Source organism: Saccopteryx bilineata, chromosome 5 (assembly GCF_036850765.1).
Source record: "Saccopteryx bilineata isolate mSacBil1 chromosome 5, mSacBil1_pri_phased_curated, whole genome shotgun sequence".
NCBI lineage: Eukaryota > Metazoa > Chordata > Mammalia > Chiroptera > Emballonuridae > Saccopteryx > Saccopteryx bilineata.
The window spans coordinates 234,440,583-234,460,877 of NC_089494.1; the positions used below are offsets into that span (position 1 = coordinate 234,440,583).

At 39.4% G+C, this 20,295-nt stretch overlaps 1 protein-coding gene across 1 annotated transcript in view; it reads right to left on the minus strand.

Annotated features, from left to right (window-relative positions):
• GRXCR1 (glutaredoxin and cysteine rich domain containing 1) overlaps window positions 1-20,295 on the minus strand; it is a 125,255-nt gene that overhangs the window by 41,704 nt on the left and 63,256 nt on the right. Inside the window, exon 2 of the mRNA XM_066233230.1 lies at window positions 16,446-16,688. Coding sequence (XP_066089327.1) covers window positions 16,446-16,688 — 243 coding nt within the window. The remainder of the gene's footprint in view (window positions 1-16,445; window positions 16,689-20,295) is intronic.

Below are 20,295 nucleotides of genomic sequence, written 5' to 3' on the forward strand. Positions count from 1 at the left end.
GAAAAGAACTTTAGACATGTATTTCTGTGTTTTTCCAAGTCTTTCAACTGAACTTTTTTGTTTATTTTAAATCTTTCAAGGGAAACCATATGTGTAATACAATAAAGCACATAGAGCAGTGGGTGTTCTTGGCATTTGGAGACGAGATTGACATCCCTCCTGCTTACACTACCCACCAGGTACCCTCTAAGGAAAGGTCAAAGGAAACTCCAGGGGACCACAGAGAACTATTTGAAAACCACTCATTCTGATTCAGCCTCCCCTCACAGAAGCCACAGGAGTCAGAAAGAGGTGCTGAAATTCACAAAAAAGGATGAACACTGGCCCCCAGGGGCTGAATGCTGTTGATTTCCTGCAGGGCTGACCTAGGTTACCCCCAAAGAGGATGGGCGGCCCCTGGTGTTAGCATTTTAAGGCTTGTTGCATCATTTTATTCATTCTGTTCATTCTTTGAATCGAATCCAAAGAATAAACACCATCAGGACCAAACATATGGTTAGGTCCTTAGCTTCATTTTTGTTTTTGGAGAGACAGGCGTCTTGGGATGAGCTTAACCAAACTGGGAGTCCAAGGAGTGATTAAAAACAAAACAAAACCACAACACAATGTATCATAATCCTACCTCAGCAGAAGGAACCCTGACACTTGGTTCAGGAGCTATTTACTTTTTTGAATCCCAATGTGAGATGTCAAGCTAGATGTTTATAGAAAAATAGGTCTTAAGGGCCAGAAAGTCTAAGAGAAAATACATGAACTTTGCCTTTATTTTTTTCCAGTCAAAATATAAATGGTATACACATTTGATTTAGGATTAGGACTCTAAATAGTAAAATATTTATTACATTTGTTTTAAGTTCTTAAATAGTCAATTTAAAATTGTTCCTCTTATATTTTTTCTTTCCCTACAAGGAAATCTGGATTGGAAACTTTATCATACATTTATTTAAGACATTTAACTTTAATTGAGCTCTAAAGAAAGGTATGTCATGAAAGATTTCTACTTTCATTTATTCTCTTATTATATTTTCTTATGTTGTGAGAGCCCTCTGGTGGTGGAAAGGATACTAAACCTCTATGTGCATAAGGACAGAGATAGAGCTCATTCATTACACGTCAAAGCTTTTCTTTACTGAGATGCTGATTTCAAGTTCTATTAGAAATGATGCTTATTAAAATTTCTATTAACTTTCACCTATTCATAGAGTGGTAAATCAATTTTTATAAATTTTCTAAGATTAAAAAGAAAAGATCTTAAATGCTTACATGATGTCTTTCAATCCTAATAAGAAAACACTGATTACGTGCAAAAACATTTCCTTTTCAATCAGATTGAGAATAGTTAGCAATTTACATCTAAATTGAAATATAGGTAAATTGGCTGCTGAAGCCTTTTATTAAGTGACATGTTCTATAGCCTCTTTTAACTCAATGCCAGGTCACAAATAGACACCACTGATTTATACTTTATAGTGTCCAGGTCCAAAGCACCAAATTTAAGACTCAGGTTTCAACATATTATGCAAGTCAGTAAACAAGGGACCTACCAGACACTTTAAGGAATCTTGCCTCACAAAGAACTACAACAGACAAAGCTAAAAGTGCCGACGTCTTGGGCAAATGAGACAATAGACTTAAATTTGTGAAATGATAAAACCAGGATATATATTAAGAAAAGCTTGGCCCTGGCCGGTTGGCTCAGTGGTAGAGCGTTGGCCTGGCGTGCAGGAGTCCCGGGTTCGATTCCCGGCCAGGGCACACAGGAGAAGCGCCCATCTGCTTCTCCACCTCCCCCTCTCCTTCCCCTCCCGCAGCCGAAGCTCCATTGGAGCAAAAAGATGGCCCCGGGCGCTGGGGATGGCTCCTTGGCCTCTGCCCCAGGCGCTAGAGGGTCAGAGCATCGCCCCCTGGTGGGCATGCCGGGTGGATCCCTGTCGGGCACATGCGGAGAGTCTGTATGACTGCCTTCCGGTTTCCAGCTTCAGAAAGAAAAAAAAAAGAAACGCTTAATGGTGAAGTTGTTTGTTGGGCTTACAATTTAGAAATACTTAATGTCTGCATGCCTCAAAAGGTCTCTCTTGAACAGACTCTAAGTTTTGGGAGTGAAAGTTGAATTGTTCATAAACAGGTTTCGAGGTACTTAATACCTAAGGACTTTTCAAGTCATTGAATTAACTCTAGCACCCAAAAACGAGATGAAGAAAATTGTTGGCTGCGTTTCTTCTGTGAGAATCAGGTGATAGGCAAACAGATCTGTGAAGCTGAAGGTGATGATTTGATCACTGGACCAAGGATACCACAAGATGTTACTGGTGAAGCTACTGTGCTACTAAGGGAACAATGTGATGCTGTGTGACTGGAGATTAGAGGGAGATTTGGTACTTTGATTTAGTTCCATATAGCTGTGCACTGAATGACAAACTGTTCCACAGACAAATTTCACAAGCATGTGGAATGTTGAAACATAATTAGCTGGCTTTGCTAAAAGTACGCAGTCCTCCAACATGAAAATGTCAACGAGCACACCTGTCTCAGGCAGAAAGCCAGGATCAGATGACAGCACAATTCTGCATTTTGGTAGACTGATGTGGTTATTGCCCCTAACTTGTCCATGCCTCATTTTATGGACACTCTCTACAACATGGCTTTGGTGTTCCTCCCATCAAGAGCTGGGGTTGTCTCTTCTGTCCATCTTGAATCTGGACCTGACCATGTGACCCGCTCTAGTCAATGGGATAAACACAAACATGATGTAAGTAGGAAGAAACTTGAAATGTGTTTGAGCATTGGGCTGATCCTCTTTCACCACTAGAAATCATTTGCCATGATTTAACACATTCCAGCTAATCTTCTGGGGTTGTGAAGGACTGGGAACTAACATCCTTGGGAAGTCAAGGGAGCTTGTCCAGTGAGTGATAACAGATTTGATTATATTTCTGAGTATAGTCGGGTAAGGAAACAAGTGAAACCAAAGTGGTGACTATAAGCTGCTGAAAGGGAAAGGGGCCCAGGATAAACAATACTGATGATATTATAGGACTCCAATAGAGAGACATGGAAGAGAGACAAAAGGACAGAAAATTGTGGCCAGAGAAGGACATTTCTAAATTCAATATCTGGAATGAGGAGTGATTTCAAGTGATGTAACTCGGGATGTGAACATGCTGCTAAAAGAGTGAAATAGAAAGGATTGGAGACGAGGGGCAAAGAACTTAGTGTCCTTATTTTAAACAGTTCAAACTCTAAAAACAGACACACCTAAATTTTAATTTTGACTAAGCCACTTGTGATCTGAAGGCATTTAAACAGTTTCTTACCATTGCTAAACTTTACTTTTCTTCAGATATAAAATATGCAATGGGAGACATAATAACAGTCTATTCACAATATTATTTTAAAAGCTAAAGAGCTTAGCCTGACCAGGCTGTGGCACAGTGGATAGAGTGTCAGCCTGGGATGCTGGGGACCCAGGTTCGAAACCCCAAGGTCTCTGGCTTGAGCATGGGCTCATCGGCTTTGGTGTGGACTTGTCAGCTTGAGTACAGGGTCACTAGCTTGAGCATGGGGTCATAAAGATGATCCCATGGTGCTGGCTTGAGCCCAAAGGCCACTAGCTTGAAACCCAAGGTTGCTGGCTTGATCAAGAGGTCTCTGGCTGGGCTGTAGCTCCCCACCCCCCAAGGCACATATGAGAAAGCAATCAATAAACAACTAAAGTGCCTTAATGAAGAATTGATGCTTCTCATCTCTCTTCCTTCCTGTCTGTCTATCCTTTTATGTCCCTCTTTCTCTCTCTAAAAAAATAAATAAATTTAGAGCTTAGCATTGCTGTTATTGTCACTGTTGTTGTTGTTATAAACTATCCTCAATTATTAAAAAAAAACAAGGCAAAGAAGCAATCATGCAAGAAAGTTATTGCTTAATTTAAATTCCAAGAGCCTGACTTAAGGCTTACATTGTAAACCTCTCTATCCGGTACTTTCTGAAGTAGAGAGAACAGGCCAGGAAACAAACACTTCATGACTTTGAACAAGGAGTCTTGAAGATTAAACACTAACCTTGTCTATTACAAATGAAATGCAAGACAATAGGGGCAGATATGAATGTTCAGGGGATTCTTCTCCCATCCAGACCTCTGCTGAAATTGCTAATGATCAGGAAATGACCAAAAAGGGACAAAGAGGACTTCCAAAGAAAAAGGAAAAAAATATAAAGACATAAATTTATCAATTCCATAATTAAATGCTAAAATATAAAAACTAACTGACTGCCTTTCTAATAACCACAGTCCCTCTTCTCTTCTAAGAAAAACCTGATTTTTTTTTTTACCATATTGAGATAAAAATTCCCAGCCTATTTTGCACCCAAAAGTGAACCATAAAAATGCAAGTGGAATGCAAAAGAATGAAACTGGACTACAGTCTCTCCCCCTGTATAAAAATTAACTCAAAATGGATCAAAGATCTAAACATAAGACCTGAAACAATTAAGTACATAGAAGAAGACATAGGTACTCAACTCAGGGACCTGGGTTTTAAAGAGCATTTTATGAATTTGACTCCAATGGCAAGAGAAGTGAAGGCAAAAATTAATGAATGGGACTACATCAGACTAAGAAGTTTTTGCTCAGCAAGAGAAACTGATAACAAAATAAACAGAAAGCCAACTAAATGGGAAATGATTTTTTCAAACAACAGCTCAGATAAGGGCCTAATATCCAAAATATACAAAGAACTCATAAAACTCAACAACAAACAAACAAACAATCCAATAAAAAAATGGGAAGAGGATATGAATAGACACTTCTCCCAGGAAGAAATACAAATGGCCAACAGATATATGAAAAGATGCTCATCTTCTTTAGCTATTAGAGAAATGCAAATCAAAACGGCAATGAGATACCACCTCACACCTGTTAGATTAGCTGTTATTAGCAAGACAGGTAATAGCAAATGTTGGAGAGGCTGTGGAGAAAAAGGAACCCTCATCCACTGTTGGTGGGAATGTAAAGTAGTACAACCATTATGGAAGAAAGTATGGTGGTTCCTCAAAAACTGAAAATAGAACTACCTTATGACCCAGCAATCCCTCTACTGGGTATATATTCCAAAAACTCAGAAACATTGATACGTAAAGACACATGCAGCCCCATGTTTATTGCAGCATTGTTCACAGTGGCCAGGACATGGAAACAACCAAAAAGCCCATCAATAGATGACTGGATAAAGAAGATGTGGTACATATACACTATGGAATACTACTCAGCCATAAGAAATGATGACATGGGAACATTTACAGCAAAATGGTGGGATCTTGATAACATGATACGAAGCAAAATAAGTAAATCAGAAAAAAACAGGAACTGTATTATTCCATACGTAGGTGGGACATAATAGTGAAACTAAGAGACATTGATAAGAGTGTGGTGGTTACGGGGGGGAGGGGGGAATGGGAGAGGGATAGGGGGTGGGGAGGGGCAAAAGAAAACAAGATAGAAGGTGACAGAGGACAATCTGACTTTGGGTGGTGGGTATGCAACATAATTGAACGACAAGATAACCTGGACTTGTTATCTTTGAATATATGTATCCTGATTTATTGATGTCACCCCATTAAAAAAATAAAATTATTTAAAAAAAAATGCAAGTGGAAGGTGCCTGGGATTTTTGAAAGTGCTTTATAAAAGGGAGCTAATTAGCTGGGATGCACTTTTTATTTTCTCTTTTCTTTCTCATTCCCTTCCTGCCTGAATGCAGACATGAGGTGGAGAGTTTCAGCAACTATGTTGACCCGTTAGAAGACCCTGAAGATTGAAGGCATACGTTATGAGTGGCAGAGCTATAAACAAGGAAGCGGTCCCCAATGACGTCATGGAACTTTATCCCTTCCCTGGAGCATCCTCCCATACAGTAACTTTTTGTGGAAAAAAAGTAATAAAGCCTCTGGTTTTTAATGCTTTGGGGTTTGTTGTTGTTTGTTTGTTTAGGAATTTTTCTGGAAAAGAATCATTGTTATTCAGAAAATAATGTAATTAATAACTGCTACAGACATTCAGCCTGAAAATTTCACTTTATTTTGTTATTGCCTCAAAGTAGACTAACTGATGATTCATTTTGATAAACAATGATTTTTTAAAATTTATTGGGGTGACACGGGTTTATGAAATTATACCGGTTTCCGGGGCATGATTTTATAATACGTCATCTGTATATTGCATTGTGTGTTCACCACCCCAAGTCCCCTCCATCATCATCTATCCCCACCTCCGCACCTCCATGTCCCCTCAACCCCTTTCCCTCTTGCATCCCCACAGTGTTGTCTGTGTCTGTAAGTTTTTGTTCTTTGCTCAATCCCTTCAACCAGCTTCCCAACCCCTAGCCCTCTGACAGCTGTCAGTCCGTTCTCCATGTCTATGAGTCTGTTTCCATTTTGTTTGTTAGTTTATTTTGTTCATTAGATGCCGCATGTAAGTGATATCATATGGCACTTGTCTTTCTATGACTGGCTTATTTCAGTTAGCATAATAATCTCCAGATCTATCCATACTGTTACAAAAGGTAAGATGTCTTTCTTCTTTACAGTTGGGTAATATTATTACATTGTGTAAATGTACCACAGATATTTTTTACCTACTTATCTACTTTTTTTTTGCTGTGCAAAAACTTTTTAGTATGATGTAATCCCATTTGTTTATTTTTGTTTGTTTCCCTTGCCCAAAGTGATATATCAGAAAAAATATAGCTACAAAAAATATCCAAGATTTTACTGCCCATGTTTTCTTCTAGAATTGTTATGGCTTTTAGTCTAACATTTAAGTCTTTAATCTATTTGAGTTTATTCTTATGGATGGTGGTCCAGTTTCATTTATTTGCATGTATCTGTTCAATTTTCCCAACACCATTTATTGAATAGACTATCATTACATCATTGTATCTTCTTGCCTCCTTTGTCAAATATTATTTGACTATAAAGGCTAGGGTTTATTTTGAGGCTCTCTAGTCTGTACTATTGATCTACATGTCCATTTATATCCCAATACCATACTGTTTTGATTACTAGTTTGATACCAAGTAGTCTGATTCCTCCAACTTTGTTTTTTTCTCAAGATCATTGTAGCTATTTGGGGTATTTTGTGGTTCTATATAAATTTTTGGAATATTTGTTCGAGTTCTGTGAAATATGCCATTGGTATCTTGACAGGAATTGCACTGAATCTAGAGATAACTTTGGGTAGTATGGACATTTTAATTATGTTAATTCTTCCTATATGTGAACATGGTACATGCTTCCACTTATTTGTATCTTCTTCATTTTCTTTCTTCCGTGCCTTATATCTTTCTGAATACAGGCTATTTACAACTTTGGTTAAATTTATTCCTGGGTATTTTATTCTTTTTGAAGCAATTGTAAATGGAATTGTTTTCTTAGGTTCTCTTTCTGATAGCTCATGATTGGTGTATAAAAAGTGCAACTGATTTCTGGGTATTTATTTTGTATTTTGCTGCTTTACAGAATTCATTTAACAGTTCTCATAGTTTTTTGGTGGAATCTATAGGGTTCTCTATAAACAGTACCATGTCATCTGCAAATAACACCAGCTTTACTTCTTCCTTCTCAATCTGGGTGCATTTTATTTCTTTCTTTTTTTTTTTCTGATTGCTGTGTCTAGGATTTCCAGTACTATGTTGAATAAGTGGAGATAGCCAATATCCCAGTTTTGTTCCTGTTCTTAAGGGAAATGACTGTAGTTTTTGCCTACTGAGTATGATGCTGGCTGTGTATTTTTCATATATGGCTTTTATTACATTGAGGTATGTTCCCTCTGTTCCCACTTTGGTGAGAGTTTTTGTGGTCACTGGTGCTGGATTTTATCAAATACTTTTACAGCATCTATTGATACAATCATGTGGTTTTTATCTTTGATTTTGTTTATGTGGTATATCACATTAATTGATTTGTGGATATTGTGCCAACTTTGTATCCTTGGAATAAGCCCTACTTGATTGTGGTGTATGAATTTTTTAATGTATTGCCAGGTTTTGTTTGCTGATACTTTGGGGAGGATTTTAGTATCTATGTTCATAGGAATATTGGTATATAATTTTCTTTCTTTGTGGTGTCTTTGTCTGGTTTTGGAATTAGGGTAATGCTGGCCCCATAAATTAAGCTTGGAAGTTTTCCCTCCTCCTGAATTTTTTAGAAAAGTTTGAAAAAGATAGATGTTAGTTCTTCTTTGAATGTTTGGTAGAATTTACGTGGGAAGCCCTGGACTTTTGCTTGTTAGAAGCTTTTTATTACTGTTTCAATTTCACTAGTTTAAGAGGGTTTTAAGATTCTCTGATTCAGTTTTAGAAAATTGTGTTTCTAGAAATTTATCCATTTCTTCCAGAGTGTTCAATTTGATGGCATATAGTTGTCCATAATATTTGCCTACAATACTTTGTAGTTCTTTGGTGTCAGTTATTACTTCTCCTCTTTCATTTCTGAATTTATTCTATGAGTTTCCCTCTTAAGACTGCTTTTGCTGGGTCCCATACATTTTGGGTTGTTGTGTTCTCATTTTTATTTGTTTCAATGTATCTTTTGAATTCTTCCTTGATATCATTGTTAACCCATTCATTGCTTAGCAACATGTTACTTAGCCTCCATTTCTTTGTGTGTTTTCTGTTTTGTTTTGTTTTGCTTTTTATTGATTTCTGGTTTCATACCAGTATGGTCAAAGATGCTTGATATAATTTCAATCTTTTTAAATTTACTGAGACTTGTTTTGTATCCTAAGATGTAGTCTTTCCTAGAAAATGTTCCAGATGCACTTGAAAAGAATTTATATTCTTCTGCTTTGGGGTAAAATGCTCTGAAAATATCACTTAAATCCAATAACCTAGTGTGTCATTTAAGGCCATCATTTCCTTGCTGTTTTTCTGTCTGGAAGATCTATCCATTGATGTCAGTGAGATGTTAAAATCCCCTACTATGACCCTATTGATGTCAGTCTCTCCCTTTATGCCCATCAAGATTTCCTTTACATACTTAGGCGGTCTTACACTGAGTGTATAAATGCTTATAATAGTTTTATCCTCTTGTTGGATTACTCCATTTATCATTATGTAGTGTCCTTTTTTGTTTCTTACTGTAGCCTTTGTTTTAAAGTCTATTTTGTCAGATATAAGTATTGCTACCCAAACTTTTTTCTTATTTCCATTTGCATTAAATATCTTTTCCATCCCTTTACTTTTAGTTTGTGTGTATCTTTTGTTCTCATATGGGTCTCTTTAGGCAGTATTTAAATAAATGAGTTTACAAGGAGATTAAGGAAAAAAACCAAAAGACACCCAAAATCTACAGGAGAGAGAAAAATCAGTCCTAAGTTGGAAATTCATAGCCTTAGAGGCCTAGTTTAATAAACTAAAAATATCTCAAATAAACAACCTAACTTTACAAGTAAAGGAACTTGAAAAAGAACAACAAACAAAGTTTAAAGTGAATAAAAGGAAGGACATAATAAAAGTTAAAGCAGAAATAAATGAAATAGAGTATAAAAAATACAAAAGGTCAATGACACCAAAAACTGATTCTTTGAAAAGATAAACAAGTTCTACAAACGTTTAACTAGACTCATCAAGAAAAAGAGGGGACCCAAATAAATTTTTAAAAATCTTAAAAACAAAACTCAAAAGTCAAACTGTTTCCAAGTAACTTAACTACATCTCGGTAAAAAAGCTCAAGAATATTGACAGGAATGCAAAACTATCCCAACAAAGAATATTTTTACCAACAAGACATATTCACAATATGTAGAACTCAATAAAAAATTACCAGACACATAAAGAAGCAGGAAAATATGATTTATAATTAAGATAAAAGTTAGTCAATTGAAACCAACCCAGAACTGACACAGATATTGGAATTGTCAGGCAAAAAGATTAAAACAGTTATTATATCTATATCCCATATGTTTAAAAAGGTAGAAGGAGAAATATTAAACATACTAAATGGAGACAGGAAAGAGTTTTTAATTGAATATCTAAAGATAAAATTACAATATCTAAAATTTAAAAATGCACTTAATAGTATTTTTTTTAGAGAGAGATAGAGAGAGAGTCAGAGAGAGGGATAGATAGGGACAGACAGACAGGAACAGAGAGAGATGAGAAGCATCAATCATTAGTTTTCCATTGTGACATCTTAGTTGTTCATTGATTGCTTTCTTATATGTGCCTTGACTGTGGGGCTACAGCAGACTGAGTAACCCCTTACTCAAGCCAGCTACCTTGGGTCCAAGCTGGTAAGCTTTGCTCAAACAGATGAGCCCACACTCAAGCTGGTGATTTTGGGGTCTTAAACCTGGGTCCTCCCATCCCAGTCTGACACTCTATCCACTGCACCACCACCTGGTCAGGCAACATACTTAATAGTATTAACAGAATGTTAAACATTTCACAAGAAAAGATCAGGCACCCAGGGCATATGGGTTGGGCAAAAGGAGGTTTACAGTTGTTCATGTGAAAAATAATACAATAATTAATAATAATACAGTAATAAACTCTGTTTTATGTACTCATAACTATAAACCTACTTTTTCCCATCCTGCAGAGTAATAGAAACTATCCAAAATAAAACGAAGTAACCTAAGGAACATCACACAACTTAATTCACATGTAATTGGAGCCTCTGAATAAGAGAAGAAGGGTAAGGGGAATATAAAAATATTCTTAAAAATAATGGCTGAAAATATTCCAAATTTAATAAAAACTATAGACATATAGATCCAAAACTCTCATTGAACCCTAATAAAAAAAATATAAAGAAAGCTACAGCAGACCCTAGCCAGTTGGCATAGAGGCAGAGTGTCCACACAACATGTGGATGTTCCAGATTCAATTCCTGGTCAGGGCACATAGAAGAAGTGATCATCTGCTTATCCACCCCTCCCCCTCTTTCTTCTCTCTCTATATATCTCTCTTCCCCTCCCACAACCATGGCTTAGTTGGAACACGTTGGCCCCAGGCACTGACGATGGTTCCATGGCCTCAGCCTCAGGCACTAAGAAGAGCTTGATTGCTGAGCAACAGAGCAATGTCACAAATGGGCAGAGTATAGCCCCCTAGTGGGCTTGCCAAGTGGATCCTGGTAGGAGCACATGCGGGAGTCTGTCTCTCTGCCTTTCTTCCTCTCGCTAAATATAAAAAAAGAAAGAAAGGGAAAAAAAAACTACATCAAAACATATTATAATGAAGTTTCTCATATTTATGGTTAAAGAAAGTCTTAAAAGCAGCCAGAAAAGGAGAAAAGATACATTACATACAGAGGAACAATAAGAATAACAACAGATAATTTTTTCATCAAAAGCAATGCAAATAAGGAGAGAAACAATTTCTTTAATGTGCTGAAAGAAAGAACCCTTCAACCTAGAATGCTATATCTAGAAAAAATAACATTTTATAAATAGAGGTGACATAATTTTTCCGACATAAAAAAGATAAATTTATTTATTGCAGAACCACACTACACTCATCAGAAGTCCTTCAATAAAAAGAAACTAATGTCACATAGATATAAAAATCTACACTAAGGCATAAAGATCACCAGAAATTAAAAATGCAGAGGGTAGGGCTCTTCCAAATTTATTTGATGAGTGCATGCTTACCCTGACACCAAAACCAAAGACAGTAGAATAATAGAAAGCTATGCTGACTGAAACAGCAATAGTTACCAGGGAGCTAGGGTTGGAGAAAAGGATTGACTGCCAAATGACATGAGGAATATTTGAAGGTTTATGGGAATACTCTAAATCGCGAATGTGATGGTAGATTTGACATCTGTCAAAACTCACTCATCAAATTATGTACTTCAAATGTGTATACTTTATTAAATATAAATTTATACCTCAGTAAAGCCAAATAAAACAAAACAAAACAAAATAAATGAATACAAGATATCTGGCAGATACCATGGATTGGCTCATTCAGTAACCAGTCCGATCTCTTAGAATGTCTGTCTATACTGAAAATGCTAGAAAACTAAAAGTACATTTCCCATTTTTCCTCACGGTTTTCATATGTCACTTTAGTAACTATGAATACTCTCTCTCCAGATTTATTTAGGGATAGATTTATGTGGAAAGAAGGACAGGGAACCGATCATCCATTTTGCTGCTGAACCATGGCAAAAACATCACGTTTCTAGAGCTGACCACTTCTTGTGACAGAGACTTCCATGGTGCTCGTTTGCACAGAGAAGATCTGCAAGGGGTCCTTAGGAACATGCTTAGTGTCTGTATTTCTAGTCTACAAACCAGCTACGCTTAATAAGGATTCTTTTATTCTTAAATGAAATAAAACAGCACTTTAATTCTAGATATAGAATTATCAAGCAGTCGCACCTCAGTGTCAGCTAGTTTAAGAAACTTACTTAAATCAACAGCCCTTCTTTTCTTCTCTCGGTTACCAACCCCCCACGTCGGGTCATTCTGTGAGTTTTCTAGCTCAGTTAGTTCCAGGGTGGGTTTTGTGGATTTCCACTACAGAGTTTTATGGTTGGTCCAAAATCAAAACACTATTTCTAACCTATTTCTTACTGTGATTACTAAGGTAATTTATGTCTAAGCTATTAGAACATGATCTTTTCATGTCAAAAAGATTTTTTTCCAGTGCCAAAACAACAGGACAACTGGCCCTCAGTAAGTTCCAAGCTGAACTTGCTCTGCACCCCTATCTCCTACCCCCAGGGCAAGGGAGTATCCCAGGGTGATGTTTTCTAAAGTAATTTCTTTCCCTTCATGATTGCATTGCTTTCATCTTTAGTTTTTAGTTTGGCTGGGAAAAAAAGGTCGTCAGGAAAAAAGAGCTCAGCATCCTTGTCTATTCTTTTGTTCTTGCCCGTTGAATCCATTATCTTCTCTTCAATGAAGGTAACTGCATTTCTTCGGCACCACCCACCTGGGTTGGCTGGCAGCCATGGCAGTGAAATAAGGGAGCTGCCGAATGTTCTCCGCTCTCCGCTTCCCACTGCACTGCCTCCTGCAGGCTGCCTCCAGGTGCACTTCCTGTCTCAGTCTCACTCATTCCCCGGCTCTCTCTGTCTCTCCAGTTCTTTCTCTCCCTCCTTCAAGAAAGTTGTATTGTGAAGATGATTCACACATCTTGAATTTTTTCTCACTCCTCTAAATTTAAATCCAATAGCTTCATGTGACTGTTTAAAAAATCACAGATATAAGGAAATTACCAACATCAGCTTCCGTTTCTCCCTAAAAATTTTTTGGTTTCTCCACGTGCCAAGCCCAGCAGAGGGCGTCCTTCCATCTCAGATGCGTGGATGCTGCAGCACGTCGGCTCCAGGATACCAGCGATGTCTTTCGTTCACAACTGCGCACTGGAATTTAAATAAAGGGGCTCTTGTAGTAGAAGGGGAATTTGTTATAAGTTATCCTGGGGTGTTTGTCTCCATGTTGAATGATAGACTTAGAAGGAATTCCACTTTTATTAAAAAAAGAAAAAAAAGGAAAAAATCTGTCTCTGGCCTCTCTCCAAGTGTGGAATACTAGCTTCAAACTTCAGAAGCAACAAAGTAGCACCTGTGTGATTGCTCCACTTCTAAGCTACTGTGCGTGAAAATACAGTGATCTCAGAGCAAAAGCGATCCAGAAAGCAATCTGCGTCCTACCTCCTTTATTGTACTCTCTTTCAATTCCTCAAACTAAGAGACAGACGCAGAAAAGGCACGGCAGCCTGTCAGACTGTCTCAGAAGCAGGGAGAAGACCAGCACGGTCCAGAGCAGTGGAACAGCTAAGGCCAACCGGTACCTGGGCAAGTTTCATTATGCAGTTTTATAGAAACTTAAATCCACCATGAGAAATATCTTACATTGTCAGAAGAATTTTTCCTGAATAAAAAGGCAAATGCCCACAATCTTTATCCGTGATTTTCTCCCTGGTGTGGATGAGGTTATTACATCATTTCCTTATGGCAGAAGGTCCTCAGAAGAGAAGGAAAGATTATGAGGAGACAAGGGACTATCATTCATATATCTATTCAACACATGTTTTTGAGCACTTGGGGCCAAGCCCTGTCGTATGTGCTAACAATCCATCAGTAAACAGTCCGAGACCCCTTGCCTTGAGGTAATGGACCAAAGAGCAAGCGTTTCGGGAGTTGGACCGATCTAACTTTGAGTCTGGGCCTTCACTTACCAGAAACGTCCATATCTTGGTCCAAAGGAATTAATGTTCTCTTTTGCAAAACGGGAATGACACTTGTCAATATTTATTGAAAATGTAACTTTGTCCCAGGCACAGGAACTAAGCATATCTATCATAAAATCTTCACAGTTAGCCTATGAGAAAAGTCCTATTCTCATTCTCACGTTACAAAGGAGGAAATCAAAGCCCAGAGTGACATGCAAACTGCCCAGAAAGACGCGGAAGCACCAGAGCGGGAATCCGAAACAAGCCGGTCTGATTCCAAGGCTTTCCTGCCTCTTAACCAGTGCGCCAGCGGGTTGATTTCTAAGCTGTCTTGAGACAGGATGAGATGGCACGGGTAAAGCTGACAGCACAGTTCAGTATTATTCTTAGTATTATCATTAAGATTTATTATAATTATTACTACCATTGTGGCAGTTTTTGGAGACCAAAGGGTCATTGTTGAAATATAATAAATGAAGTGCAATATTTCAGGTCAAAATTCCTCTGCTTCGAGGCCCTGGTTGGTTGGCTCGGTGGTAGAGCGTCGGCCTGGCATGCGGAAGTTCCGGGTTCGATTCCCGGCCAGGGCACACAGGCGAGGCGCCCATCTGCTTCTCCACCCCTCCCCCTCTCCTTCCTCTCTGTCTCTCTCTTCCCCTCCCGCAGTTGAGGTTCCATTGGAGCAAAGATGGCCCGGGTGCTGGGGATGGCTCCTTGGCCTCTTCCCCAGGTGCTGGAGTGGCTCTGGTCGCAACAGAGTGACGCCCCGCAGGGGCAGAGCATCGCCCCCTGGTGGGCAGAGCATCGCCCCCTGGTGGGCGTTCTGGGTGGATCCCGCTCGGGCGCATGCAGGAGTCTGTCTGACTGTCTCTCCCCGTTTCCAGCTTCAGAGAAATGCAGAAAAAAAAAAAAATCCTCTGCTTCGAAATGCAGTCTGTACCCAGCTCTGTTTGAAAGGCAGATTCTGTAAAGTCATAGCTGTTAAACCATGGCATCTCTGCATTTGTCTTTCTATAAGATGTCAGGCTGCCTCTAACAAGTGTGGCTCCGGACAGGCTATCAGAACAGAGGTTCCATAGAAGAACATGTCAAGAATACAGGGTAAGGTTCCCTGCAACAAAACATGAGTATTTGCTACTCTGGATTTTTCTAACCTCCCTTGAAAGCTGAGGGTTAAGACCAGATGCACAACAAAACCTAGATGGTGCAGTGGATAGAGCATCAGACTGGGATGTGGAGGACCCAGGTTCGAGACCCCGAGATCGCCAGCTTGAGTGCAGGCTCATCTGGTTTGAGCAAGGCTCACCAGCTTGAACCCAAGGTCGCTGGCTCGAGCAAGGGATCACTCAGTCTGCTGTAGCTCCACGGTCAAGGCACATATGAGAAAGCAATCAATGAACAACTAAGGAGCCGCAACAAGGAATTGATGTTTCTCATCTCTCTCCCTTCCTGTCTGTCTGCCCCTATCTGTCCCTCTCTCTGACTCTCTCTGTCTCTGTATCCATCTGCGGTTTGACAGTCCCTCTTTGTTCTCTGGTAAGTGACCCTGTCATCAGCCCCACCCTCTCTCCTGCAGGCCTCTCTTGGCTCTTGGCTCTCCGTCTTCCCAAAGTGTCCTCTCTGGAGCCCTCTCCTGGGCTTCTTCCCAACTGAACGTGTCCACGGATCAATGGGAGCTATTATGCTAATAGCATTATTCAAAGAAAAACGAAGCAGGCATGTTTTCTTGCCGCTCTGGGAGTTCTCTCTGCTAACCGTAAGCCTGAATCTGTGTGTCACGCTGCTGCACTAACAAAATCAAGAGTCATTTTAAACAAGCAGATAAAATTCTGGCTCCAGGACCCAGTTCTCATTGATTTCATGTCAGGACTGTCGTCTTGGATTTGTCAACTGGGAAACTGAGTGCTGGATAATGGGGTAAGAGGGAATTCCCAAATATGTGTCTTACAAATATTCTATTTCTCTTGCCTGTACCTGAAAATAAATAGTTTCTAACCCCCATGTCAATCTCCATACTGCAAAGCCCAAGTCAACTGAACGATTTAAAAGCGTATCCTGTTGAAAAAGACAATTTCATGGTGACTGATCTCACATTGTTTCTGTCGGGAGGCACGCCGCTGCCACGCGTTGTTGGGATAGAATAGGTGCCTCAGTCCCTTGGGTTTCAACTCCAAAAGTAGCAAGTGTGTTGCAAGCTACATTGTCGTGGGCTTCCAGATTCCTATCAACACTGGTGGGGTTCAATAAAAATACGGTTTTCCTTACCCCCAGGTAATGGCCATCGATGAACACGACAGGGAGGGAGGGAGCTTCAGAAACCCGTCGGCATCGCTCATCTAACTCTTTTCCGTAGTCACCATTCAGAGCTATGTTTTTCTCTTCAAATTTTACTCGATGGTTTTGGAAGATCTTTCTAACCAGTTCACATCTTTCAAAGGTTGTCCGCACCACACGAAGGCAAGTGGTATAAATCACCACACGGTCAAATTCTAGCTCGGTTGTTGGTTGCTGAAAAAGAAACATGGTTGTGGTGAACGTCTGCATTTACTTTCTCGTGTCTTGTTTTATGACAACTAACAAGTTTTAGCAATGGTCGTATACATTAAGAGCATGCAACAAAAAATAAATGAGCCCTCTATTTGTCAATCCTCAGACATAACTTTTTAAGTTAGAACATCTGTAACTGAGATGGGGATAGCAATCAACATAAATTAAATGACATAATTAAAATGACAGCATTTTTTTCCTGTTCTCAGTGGCACGTCGAATAATGGCATAGCTTAAAACTGATGATCTCTCACTTGGCATGCCATGTGGTGAAATAAGGAATGGTTGTATTATTTTTATCATATTTTGCTGACATTGTTCAGTTACTGTATCTGCCTCTTCAACCCAAAGTAAAATATGGAAAGCAATCAAGTTTAGTATTTAACCATTCAAAAATCCTTTTACTTCTCAATTTACCAAATTTCATAGTCTTTTGAGCCTCAATTTCCTTCCTGGCAATAACATGATCTATCACAGGATTGTTCTGAGGCTTATGTAGCACAAGGCATACATAAGTTCTGCTGGGTGACAAGGCTCCAAGGCGTGGTTCCGCCACAAGGAACAAAAGCTTGAGTGGCTCAGAAGGAGTGCGCAGAAACCGAAAGGGGCCGTGGGGGAAAGCCGGGCGTGAGAAGGAAACAAAGCAAAAGGTACACTGCGGAGGGAACAAGCAACTCTCAAAACGCAGGTGAAAGCTTCCTTGGTGAGAATAATTTTTTTCCCTACATTTCCTGCCCCGTCAGGAATTAGTGACTGCATTCTTGGGAAAGCCTGCCCAGCGCTGCTCAGACCATCCCAGGCCAGTCCTGCCATCTTCAGGAAAGATCTACTTCCTCCTCTTCATAGTCCTACTGACGAGAGACTGAACTGAATACAGCCATATCATGAGACAAGGGACTCATGAGTTTTTTCAGGGCAACAGTTGTTGAAACCCAACCACACAATGTCTAAACCCATGTGAAGTCAAAACTTTGATTGGAATTGCTCCAGCCAGCTAAGTACTAGACTCAGAAGATAGGATACTAAGCTCCACCACTTTGTATTGAGAGAAACCAGAACATTTTGCTGGATGCCCCTGTACAGATAGATAGTCCTAACAAGGTCCCAAGTCATGAAGATGACAACATAATGTTCCACCTCACCAAAGGAGAGGGCATTTCTTTTTCCTGATGATAAAGTTTATTAAAGATGTAAGAATCATTTCTTTCCCTCGGTAGAGTTCAGAGGCCAAGGTGAAAACTCAGAGTCCTGGGGCGGGGGGGACAAGCAGGTGTCATAAATCCTCAGACATGTCAGGACTAAAAGAGATATTAGTGAGAGAGGTAAGGAAAGGGTCCTAGGAAAGAGAAAAACGTTACTCAGCTTCAGGTAAGCCTCGGGCTTGCAGGCCTGTTACTCAGTGTTGTCAGACATGATGATTTTAAATAGAAGCTTGAAGTATAAGTTCTTATAGGGAACATTCTGCTTTCTAAATTTTGGCACCTCATTAAGAATGGGGACCATGAAGCCCCATCTAACTGAAAGCTGAATTTGGACTACAGACTGCTAATATATTAACGCTGGGGTATAAACAGCATGCGATGTACCTGGATGTTGCCACTGGCCAGGTGTGTGTCTTTTAGAAGCTAATGTACTAATAAGCCTTAGGTTTTTCTTGTTGTTGTTCTTGTTGTTGTTGTTTTCAGATGTACAATGTAATAATAGCAACAGTAACTCAACAGGTTTGTTGAGAAGACAGTGTAAGCAAGAATATGGAACAGCTAGTATTGGGCTTGAAACATGGTATTGTGCTAAGCGCAAATTTATTACACTACACATTGTGAACTTTTTAAGATTAAAAACAAACAATAAAGTCATAGGAAAAAAATGTGGGTATTAAATGAGAAGGAAAAGGGGCTATGACTATGCTTTGGATTAAGCACTGATCTTCAAAGAGAGCAGCCAAATGCCCAAGAGCTCCAGGGTCCCCTTCACGCTCACGGTTATGGTCAAGCCTAGAATGAGTGGAACTCTCTATACAATTGCAGCTTTTCGAAGAGCACCAAACTTCTCTTTTACCTGTACATATCTGAGTAATTATGCATTATTCTTCTGACTGCAAAGGTTGCGTTTAACTGTGTTTGCTCCTATCAAAATGTTTCACTATTTTCATTAGCTGTAAATACTTTTTAAAATATTTGGTAAGAAATACACTTGCTCCATGTGTGGAAGTAGGTGGGAAAGTTTAAGATTGGACCTCTGTTGCCTCATTAATCACCTCACATAGGATTCTCTCTAACTCACCCAGGAGACATTAGGTATCGCTTTTCCATGTGTCTCTAATAGTTCTGCATTTAAAAAATAGTACCAAGCCCTAGCTCAGTGACTCAGAGGATAGAACATTGTCTGGGCACACCAAGGTTGCGCTCCAGTCAGGGCAATCAGTTAGTGAACAACTAAATGAAGCAAGTAGGTGGCATGAGTTGATGCCTCTCTCTCTTTCTCTCTTTCTCCCTCCCCCTTTCTCTCTCTCTCTCTCTCTCTCTCTCTCCCTCTCTCTCTCTCAAATAATGGAAAAAAATTTTAATTAAAAATAGTAGCTTGATATATCTTTGTGAGATGGTCATGTTGCATGCTGTCTGAAGCAAAGGATAACAAAATTACCCTTTTATCTGCTGTTGAGGATGAGCTGTTCCTGGAATCAGTGCTCCTCCAAGAGTGTTAGATGTTAGAATGAACGGGGAGAACTCATAAATCCCTGAAGCCCAGACCAAGCACGCACCAATTAAATCAGAATCACCAGGGGTGGGCCCCCACCTCAGAATGGAGATTTTTTTTTTTAAGCTCCTGTGGTGTTTCTGATGGGGTATCGAGTTCTGGGGCTCTTCAGATACTAGTTGAATGGGCAGAATCATAGGGTGCACGCCAGATCTACTGGTTCAGAATCTGCACTTTAACAAGTTTTCTGGACACATTACATTTTGAGTAGCCCCAGTATAGTCACACAGGTGCTTGACTTATGAATCTAGGCACTAGATACATAATGGTGACCAAACAAAATAATTTTCTAACAACATAGAACTCGTTTCAAGTAATAAAAAAAACCCAAAAGTTATATAAGTATATATAGAAGTACACATTATTAAATGCTATTAAGAAAATGCGGCCCTAACTGGTTTGCTCAGTGGATAGAGCGTCAGCCCAGCATGCGGACATCCCAGATTCGATCCCCAGTCGGGGCACACATGAAAAATGACCATTTCCTTCTCTCCCTACCCCTCTCCTCCTTCTCTCTCTTTTCCCCTCTCACAGCCAGTAGCTTAACTGGTTCAAGAATCTACCCCAGATGGGGGTTGCCAGGTAGATCCTGGTCAGGGTGCATGCAGGAGTCTGTCTATTTCCCTTCCTCTCATTAAAAAAAAAAAAACCAAATGAAAGAAAAAAAAGAAAAGAAAACGCGCAAAATGTTAAGAAAGACTATTGCAGGAGTGCCTTCTCTCATCTCAGAGATCAAGAGAGTGTTTTCTGATATTTGAGTTCTGGTCGGAAATACGAGAAGAAGCTAACAGAGTAGCTAACCAGGTAGAGA